At 31.9% G+C, this 10,850-nt stretch overlaps 1 protein-coding gene across 1 annotated transcript in view; it reads left to right on the top strand.

The window, feature by feature from the left end:
• Positions 1-10,850, top strand: part of LOC147068272 (calpain-9-like) — a 369,841-nt gene that overhangs the window by 323,941 nt on the left and 35,050 nt on the right. The window contains exon 6 of the mRNA XM_085953230.1: positions 3,814-3,988. Coding sequence (XP_085809356.1) covers positions 3,814-3,988 — 175 coding nt within the window. The remainder of the gene's footprint in view (positions 1-3,813; positions 3,989-10,850) is intronic.

The following is a 10,850-nucleotide window of genomic DNA, read 5'->3' as shown; positions in this document are numbered from 1 at the left end:
TGCTTATGATGGTGTTAAAATCTATAGGGTTAGTTTTAAAAAAATATGAAAACAAGGGTAACTTATGTAGTTAGCGTTAAACTTTACTGACGATTTAATAAGAAATTAGAAAAGATTGACATAACGTTGTTTGACTATCATGTATCCGTAAATGTTAAATAACGTTATCTCAAAAAAACACTTTTTTGTAGATAACGTTGTCTGACCTCGTACCATAATTCAAGCATATTTTTCTTTTTAAACTTTAATTCTGCGGTGATTGTGAAAATGTAAAATGTATCTTTAATTTAAAAATGATACCTATTTCACCTTTTTAAATTATTTATTTTACGTAGAATGACAGAAATCTCATAAGATCACATGAATAATGATATATTGTAATAGAGAATAATAGATCAATATACATATTCGTTTATTTTATTAATAGATAATGGATTAATTGTAGTTGATTTATAATCTGTGTAACATATCACATAACATTACAAAGATGACATTTAAATAATATATAGTTTTCAAGGTTAGATTAAGAGCTTGTCCAGATGACGCGTGTCTTGCCGCGATACGCTGCGAGTGCATGTCGACACCTCAATGAGGTCACCTGTACCTGGAATGCCCGCGAGTTCTAACGAGTGAGTCAAATCGCGCCATCTGGACAAGGCATAATATTTATTCAGTAACTTGTACACAATGACATTAATATGGACGAAGCAACTGGAAAAAAAATGACACTCACTTTTTTGTCGGGTCTGCCAAATAGCATAATATGTTCTAACGCCATTACAATAAAGGTGATATTGCTATAAACTCCCGATGCGTGATATCGCATAATGGAAATTGCGTGACGTCTACCTATGCATGTGTGAATGTCGCTGTGCGCGAATTTACTTCTGTACTGAGTATTGAGTGTATTATTACTACTGTATATTACTACTGTATTGAGTGCGTTGTCCATTAATAATGTCATCGCTTGTACATAGTAAAAAAAATAAGATAATAGTTCTGTGAGATTACGTCTAAAATTTAAAATAATATAAAAATATGCGAAATTAGGTACTCATGACGGGCGTGTCGAATCGAGGTTGCTAAATTCGTAAATTTCAGATACAGTATAGATGTTCGAAACTCAATTTTCTTTTCGTTACACTACAAATTAGTGTTTTTAAACATCCCCGTTTTCTTTTTGCAAACAAAATTATTCTTTCATAATATGCATTAATTAATAATACCCAATTATGCACGATAGGTTCTGTTGATGGCAATTTTAAATGAAATTAAAATAATAAATAGGTACGCACACTTAAGGCTTTACCTCAGTTGAGGCATGGTCTAAAAAGATCGTGGCTAGGCCATGCGCGGATTGCGGGTCGCGGGTGCAAATGACGCATGCCGAACGAAATATAATTTGTCATATAAATCCAACATGCGTCCATTTAATGTTCTGTTTATTAGATCTGGTAGCAACCGAGGCCAACTTTGCGGCATTTGAGAAATTTGCAGCGTCGTACGGGGAGCGGGATAGTCCCGACTCTTTTGTAGACTCATCCATTTCAATTCGTGACACTCAGTATGCGGGTACACAAAGCGCTTCACGTCAGCGGACAGCAGAGCCAGTCCAAAAAACAAACATTTTCTTTCTTAATTTTCTTCTTTAAGCACTACGGTGCATGGTTGCAGCATCAGTCCCGTGCGGCTCCGTCTCGGGACGGAATGAGCACTTAAAATCACTTCTTTTAGACACGTTTAAAGCGTCATAGAAAGCGGCCGTGCATATCCACGGCTGTGCATATATGACGGGTGGTGGTGGGCACTTTAACGTATGTTCTATTAGTAACAATAATAATATATTCATTGACATGTTTTCTTTTTCAAGTAAATGGGTAACGTTTTTAGTCATCTTTAGACGATTAATACCCCCGTCGCCATCACGAAACAAATTGACGTGTTCCCAGCTCGACGTTCTCTCTCCGAATGCCAGCGAGTCCAAAATTTCGTCGCGCCTATAGTTGAAAATTATTTACCGTTTCACTGATGTATCGTCTTAATATATTACATATTATAATAATATATACGGTAATTTGACATAGTTTTTAATAAAGCTGTATCACGTCGATTGCATTCATATGTATTCGAGAAAAGACAATTTTTAGACAATAGCGTTTTGTATAATATTACCTTAACTCAATTTCAACAAAAAATGGACATACAATATCATTGCACTAAACCATCATTATGTAGAATCCTCAACATACCAAGATTTTTGGACCTATTTGTACAACAACATAATTAAATATGATGGTGATGTAAAAGTCCATGGTCGCGAAAACTCAAGGAACACGAGAGGTAAACCTGAGTCCAGGAAGCGGCCGTAATAAGCCTCACTGAGACTTGTGTATAATTTAATGGGCACTCTTCTTCTGACACCAATTTTATATCCCCCACATATAACACTAGAACGATCACATGACAAGCGTTTCAAGCAACATTTGATAATTTTCATACTAATAAATTTGTAATGTACCTATCTTCGAACAATATTGCTGGTGCACTGATTTTTTTTTTTGACTCGATTTGCTAATATGCTTCTTATTTGAAGCACATGTTTCCAAAATCTGTTAAGTCCACATAATAATATGATCATAATCTAACAAAAATTACGAACATATTCTATGAGTAATGAGTGATATGATACACGATCTAAAACTTTCCACACCCGCTGTGTATGCGTATACCGTAACGTTACGAACGCATAATATGCTGAGAGTGTCCCAGGAACAATTTTCCAAGACGTCGTATGGCTTGCACTAGAATGTGCATGGTTCCTATTTTTACAATCAATAACTTCCAAAATTCGCCAAAATTATACGAAAAAAATATCGAATGATTTAATGAAAACGTTACAAACAAATGCTAATATTTATATTTATTACAAAACAAAAATTAGCGTATTGTTCTAATTTGAAAATATAAAATAATGTAAAAAAGTAATATAAAATCAACTATTTACGCTTAAAACACAAAAAGTTGCTTTTGTGGACTTATCGGTATTTTAAAACATACGTCTCATTTATTCTGATTCTCGACATTATAACATTTTGTGACTTTTGATCAATATGAACTTCAAAAATCAACCTGAAATACCCACCCATTGTCCAAAAAATTGACCATTTCTTTGGATGCCTTAACGAAAGTCAATATTATTGATGTCTCGTTCATCCTTTATAGATTATAACGTGACCTAGGTCCACTCATCTAAGGCAATGTTTCTTAACCTTTTTACATCCGCGGACCACAAAAAAATCAAAAAATGTTTTGCGGACCATCAACGTTGGAATAAAATAATAAATATTTTTATTTACACTATTTTTGAAACAATTGTCGAAATATAATACAACCCCACTTCAAATGTTGGATTTCTAGGTAAACCACGTCCTTCTATGAAACGATTTATGACTATAAACAATATTGTCATTCATTCCGGAAATAGGTGCACGAGTTCTGAAAGCTATTTATTACTTACTTGAAATTTAATATACCTAAGCTTTTAAAAATGCATACTAACTATTTTTGAACAGCAGAAAATTTTTGCGGCCCACCCAAAAATATTCGCGGACCACCAGTGGTCCGCGGAGCACTGGTTAAGAAACTATGACCTCTAAGGCATCCTAATTTAATGGCTTGCATAATATATGAAGAAGTCAATTCGAGTTGTTTTATTGTCTATTAGAGTGTATTAGTAGATATGACGAGTTTTCACATAAGACTTTTTTATCTACGCATTTCTTATGCTATTATACCTATAATATTTTATTTCAGATTATATGGAAACTATGAAAATTTAATAAATGGATCGACAACAAGATCACTGCAAGACCTAACCGGGGGCATTGTCCAAAGCTTTGGATTAAGTCACCAAGATCGTTACCTGACCTTCCAAGTCCTCAATAGCGCCGTACCAAGATCCAGTCTACTAATAGCAACTATCACACCTGTAAGTAATATTTTAAATTTATATAATTTAAATTGAAAGTGTGTCCCTATACTTTTGCATATTACCAATGCATATTAACGATAGTAATAAAAAAAAAAATGGTGTGTGTACTTATGTACGCGCGTTAGATGTTATACTTCTTTGGCGTAACAAAACAAAATAAGCCGTTACCTGAGTCTATTAATATTACAGTGGATTAGGTTGTTGAAACCGTGTGAAACGATTCATCTGTGTCTCATATAGCATATAATAATTGTAATTTAATTATTGTATTGGACCAAAACTCATCTTTGCCATACACCGGTTATAGTCGATTTAGAAGTGCCCTTAGTGTATTAATAAAAAATCAAATTTTAATATATTTTTTGAATTATTTACCAAGCCTACATTTACAAAGTTTATTTATTTATTGATATACAATTTTACTCATAAATAATACTTACATAAATATAGCCTACAGTGAAAAATAAATATACACTCCAATATAAATAAAGTTTTATGAATATAAATTAACAGTGTAGAATGTTAGTCTCCAGAAATTTGTTTATAAACATATATATTTATTATGACACAATATTGGTTATGTTTACAACTCGTGCTGTTTACTTGGTTGCATTGAATGACTAACTAAATGTCACTATGCGCATATGTACCCTTGAGACCGAAATGAATATAATCATAATAATAAATCATGTGTTGCATCGGCGCGCGCAACTTCGTTACACGCCAAAAATACACTCCGATCTGTTTTCCCAAACGCGCCAAAAGAAGTATAACTTCAAAAATAATGTTGTGTATATTCTAAGAATATTTGGAGTTTTTTCAGTATGGTTGATTCAATTAATATCTCTAAAATTAATATTATAAACATATTTTTTCTTGTTGTGAAATAAGATATACTTAATTAGAATACAAATTAACTTGTAGTAATTAATTATCACAACAAATTTCCACCAAAAACCAGTTTCATCTTTTTTTAATGACACTTTCAACAACTATTTAATTCTGATATTTTTTTTAAGAAATTGTGAAAACGTGCCTAATATAAATAAATATGTTACGGTAAGCAGTATTATATTACCAAGTTAATCAAATATTTTCCAGATTTGAACACCAAGTTGACAAATTAATAATATAATATGAAGTAATGCTGTTCTTTTTTAAGAGGGGAGACTGATAGTGATAATGTTATTAATTTTCCTAAATACTCATATTATTATAAAGTATTTTTTGGTTATAAATGTATATATTAGGTTTATATAATCTACTAATAATTAAATGGTTTAAAATTAAACAAATCAACCAGTGTCGATTTTCATATATGTGGCGGTCGCGTCGTTCGAAAGTAGGTAAAATATTTAAAATTAATTTAGTATATTCAGTATAAAACATCAAATTACGCATAAATAATCAAAGTGAAAAAAAATCTGAGAACATAACTATCCTTCCCTTCAAATATCTCAGTGCTTTGGTGCTTCATGTATGTATATAAAACCGACACTAAAATCAACATACTATGTATATACATATTAAGATCAGTTTATTGCGTGGAAACTTTCTCAAATGTTACTCAACATTGGAAAATGAATGTTTGTATAAAAATAGTTTTGAAACTCCGATGATATTATGTTTCAATTGAATAGTTTTATTTATTGGTTATCGCTACTATCATTTTCATGTCACAATGTATAATTTGGGTGTCGTTTTCAAATTTTCTACCACACCTTGAAATAAAATTCTAATACCAATTAACAATAATTATCAGTGCCATATTTTACTAACCTGCATTAACGAAAAATATCGTAGGCAAAAGTATATTTGTTTGTTAACTTACGCACGGAGGCATCTTTGTGCTTTTATTTGTTCGATTTATCAAATCCAAATTAGTTACTTGCCTAATATTTACCCATCATTTTGAAATGTACGATTTTTTCATATGCGAAATTAGGTACGGTTAATTAATGATAATTGAAAGGTATTTATACTACACATTCCTGTACCTATCCAATATTTGTTAGACGTTACATTATTCAATATTATGTATGTTACATACATGTCCCCCAAATCCTGAAGCGGGCCCCCAAGCTAGGATCTTTGGTGGGGCCCCCCCTATCTATCATCTATCGCTATGAGTAAAGTCGGTATGACGCTTTACAGTAGTGTTTTCTAAATGGTGTATTTAGTAAAATTAAGGTATATTTTTAATACATCCATTTGAATTGTGGAGTTGCCGAGTATCGACACACAATGAAAAATTGTATCATACAACCATATATTTTAATATAATAACACTATTGAAGTAAAAAAGCGCCACAGGCAACTTTTTTCACTATTAAAGCAAATTTTTGATGTGTGTTCATCTCACATATCTGGTCGACCTTCTGAGCCCGGGCCCCCAGGCTAGAGCCCTGTCAGCCCCCTCTTGTGGGAGCCATGGTTACATACATTGGGTACTAGCGTACTTTCTTATCTCGAATGGCGAATACCAAGAATGTAAAATAATAAACGAATAAAAACTCAAAAACTATGCTTTAGTCAAGTATAATAGAGAAATATTCAGAGATATACGGATGTAGGCACCTTACAGCATTAGTTTGTAAGCTCTACATAGCTTAGTATGACTAGCCTAAAACAAGTGCATGGACACATTATACAAATGTTCTTTAAACATTTGTCTCAATCATTTTTTTGAAACTCAACGTACTTCCTTCTTTACCTACAAATATTACTATCAAATGAAATCCAGTTTGTACAGCTTAAATTGTAAAAAAATGCAAACTTTAATCAATACGACATTCCAAGAGACCATGTGTGGCTATATCCGATGAAACACTAAACAGTTTTCTCCATACAAACCTACACTTACTTGTTTGTCAGTATTAGTGCAAACGTTTTCCATCCGCGGCTGAAAAATTGAACATTTGCACCAAAATATTTTTAAATGGTGTTATACAAATGTTTATAAATAGTTTTTATATAGATTTCAGAGAGTGTTTATTTTCTCACGCATTATAATGTAAATGTTAGTTCATCACGCTTTTATCGGTCGATCCGGAATTAACATCATGCTGTTAGCAGGGTATTGACTGTATTGTGGGTCATCTATATGCTCCATCTTGCAGACGATATGGTAATTACACAGTAGAATCATATACACTTGTACAGTGACGCCCCGTGGGGGTAGGCAGATTGAGCGTCGCTTGGGGACGGCAGTTACTCGAAGGGCGGCAAATCGAGGAGAATCATTTCGTACAAATATAGAAATAGCTACCTAAACTTATCTTTCTATTAAAAAATAGCTCATTGGTTGGAAAAAAAATGTATTAATTAATTAATAAAATGTTTAAGGGGGAGAGGCATGCCAGCAGAGAACCTAGCGGAAAAATTCGAAGCTTGCAATTTGAGATTTTTTTTGGATAATTTACAATTTCAACTGTATTAATTAATTAGTATGTATCTGAAAACATTAAAGAGATTTTTAAATTTTTTTTTCATTTAAAGATAAACTTACAACTGTAAAAAAATGTAATAAAATTTGAATTCGTTGCAGGGTCACATCTTATTATTATATTATATTTTATGGTCATATTTATTATTAAAATTTAGTTAATTAAGTTTTCAATTTTTTGTCGTTTAGATTTTTGACTAATTCATCGTTTTAATATTTTTTATATATATTTTAAAAAACATCGATTTTTTAAAAATATAAATGTGTATAACTTGAATATTTTGTTTTTGGCATTTTGTCTCGGAACGTCACTGCACTTGTATTCTTCTTCTTTTCTGGCACTAAAGTCCAAGGTGAACCTTGGCCTTCACATGCAGACTCCTCCACTCTGTCCGATCGTCCGCCCCCTTCTCTAGTTGACCACTTTTACATCTGTAAGCGATCATGCCACCGAAATCATGATATTCCTTTAATCTATTTTCCTTCTGATTCACTCGCAGATTAATAATATATACATGCGAATATCAATCACCATGGATCAACACTTTGATAAAGGGGCCAAGAATAATATACATAGAATACTAATAATAGCTGAGAAAGCCCTCTGAATCTACTGAAATATTATGAATATTGAATGCGCGCTGCGTTTATGTGACAACTTTTAATGCATAATATATTATGATACAAACGTAAATAGTAAATAGTTTATCTCATATTTCCCTACACTCGAGAATCGAACCTTCTTACAACGACACCCAAAAATAACACCCTTATTTTTGCTTTCCCTGGGTCTACCAAACCTGAGGCGCATTATTGGAGCTTTACGATCCCTACGTGTTACGTGGTCAATGGCTGGAAACTTTAAGGGTGTGGAACAAAATAAAATATACATAACACTGGAAACCTTGGCACATTTTTATAGATTGCTTATTGCATATAAACAATTTCAATTTACATGTAATATAATAATCAGCGCTCTTCTATAAAATGCCGTATTATAAATATCAAGTACCTGTATATTGTATACAGTATACTAAACTTATGATGTATATCTACAATTGCTGCCTATAACAACTTGCTAAAGAAGAGTGTATCGTTTCGCGCAATTAGAGTGCCTGATTAAGAAAACGGGAAAGACAGCGAGTTTTTTTCGCAATTAAAAAGTTCTTTGGCAATTAATATAGTGTAAACATGTGATTTAACATTTTATGTGTACGAGATTTAAAAAAAATTGTCAGAGAAAGCGGGAAACTATAAATATGGAATTATACAAACAGAAGGCATGCTTGATATTATTTTTAATCTTTCCAACATACTCACCTACTTACATTACGTTTGTCAATATATTTATTATATGCAATTGAGAATGTACACTAAGTAGTTCTTGTATTTTTTTATTAATCCTGTTCTCGAACCTTTCAACAAAAGAAGTATCGTTTATGAAAAGGATTTTAAGTTACTTATGCATATTTACACCCATGGTGGCCGTGCGGCTTAAGCGTTGGACTATAAAGCCGTGGGTCCCAGGTTCGAACCTTGGGTCTGGCAAGTACACATATTGTTTTTCAATTTGTGTGTGTCAGGGTATGGACTTAATAAGTTGAGCAAGTGGCTGACATCCATTTCTCGTAAAAAACAAAATCTGTCAATACAAACCTACACTCTGTGGAGGCCCATATGATTCTATCAGGATCTGACATGGTCGAAAAAAATGCATATTTTTATTTTTTATATAAATGGTTGTTTTTTTTTTTAAATTTAAAAATGTTTTAAAATTATTATGTATTCAAAATATCATTTGCATTTCCGAAAGATCCTATTAAACTAATGTAATCGTAAAAATATCCATATTATAATAATGTCATAATAAGATTAAATTATTCAACGATTGCGCATCTTACAGTTCTATAAATATATTTTTTAAATCTATTTCTTTCTTTTTAATGTTTTATATTGATTATTTAAAATATTTTGAAACGTACAATATACTAAATTGCATCTTTCGTATGTTGTCAATATATGCATCCAATAAATTAAAATTAACACTGCAGTTTTCCGTTACTCAAAGTTTTCCTTATTTTAAATATTATTTACTATAGAATCTTTTGCATTTCTCCAAAATCTGGCACTATCTATTTTCATATAAAATAGTTATGATTATATATCAGTTATCGCTGATTTCACACGTTATGATTTTATTATTCAAAGTACTTTTACAACTCATGGTAAACATTAAATAATTGCTTAGTATGGAGTCTTCCCCAGTGGCATATGGAATTTAAGTGTGTTATAATTATCAACATTCTTGTAGAATTAATTAAATTACTGCGTACATTTAATTTAATTATACATTATAAAATTAACTATGTCGCGTTTCGTAAAACTTAATTAGAAGTTTCACTTACTAATAATTCAAGTACAGGTAGAAAGCTTTTACTCTTGGATTGTACTTTCAAGTTTTAAGTAAGAAACTTTAGAAAACAGGAAGAGGAAATAAATAACACGTAGTATTACATTATATTATATACCAAGAATATTGAAGCATAAGAAATAAAGAAGTGGGCACTAAGTTAAAAGTTTAAAAAGTAATATAAGTAAACCTTTGATGTATTGGAAATTCGTGAATTAAAAACCTTCATGGTTGTAGCTCCACTGAACTTTTCCAGGTAGCAGATGATAGAGCAAAAACCGCCCTGGTGGTCACCAACCTCCGATAAGGGATGGCATGACAAGAAGAAAATTGAAAATTGCTAGTATTTCATACGGTTGTCATCATATTATAAGGTTGTACAACCCGGAGTTGGCAACGTCATAAAAACGGCAACATGGCACGAACCACCCATTAAATTTCGGAAAAAGTAATAAAAATGAAGCCGTAATTGTAAAAACTCATAAAAACAATTTATGATTTAATAAATAAAGATAATTATAATAAATATTTTATAAGGTTGACATTGTTTCTCTGTATGTACATGGCGTAAATTTAGTGAGAGTGGAAGGTATATATTAACAGTTTTTTTCGGGGAATGGTTTTTTGACATTTGCGCAACATATTATTATTACGTCCTTACTGTAGATCGAGCAAAATTTAAAAAAATGTATAAGTATAAATTTGGCAGAAGCGGTGTTTGAACCCGCACCCATGGTTTCATAAATGGGCGATCTACCAACTTATTCTAGTGCAGGATCCCATAGACTTTTCGTATACATAATATGCGGAACGCATTCTGACAATTGGAATAGGTTTTAGGGGTCACAGAGATATATAAAGTCGATGTTGCCAGGTGATATTAGTGGTCATTTTTTTTTTATTGTGGTTTTAATTTTTTTTCTTATAACCCACTGAGTTGTTCAATAAAACCAAGATCGAATCAGGGATTGATTGAAAATGCAATAATTGTACCATGCCATCGG

The sequence above is a fragment of the Rhyacophila brunnea genome, unplaced genomic scaffold (genome assembly GCF_057557595.1).
Source record: "Rhyacophila brunnea isolate RB1 unplaced genomic scaffold, BYU_Rbru_1.0 scaffold_3, whole genome shotgun sequence".
Taxonomy (NCBI): Eukaryota; Metazoa; Arthropoda; class Insecta; order Trichoptera; family Rhyacophilidae; genus Rhyacophila; species Rhyacophila brunnea.
This window is presented reverse-complemented; position numbering and strand designations above follow the sequence as displayed.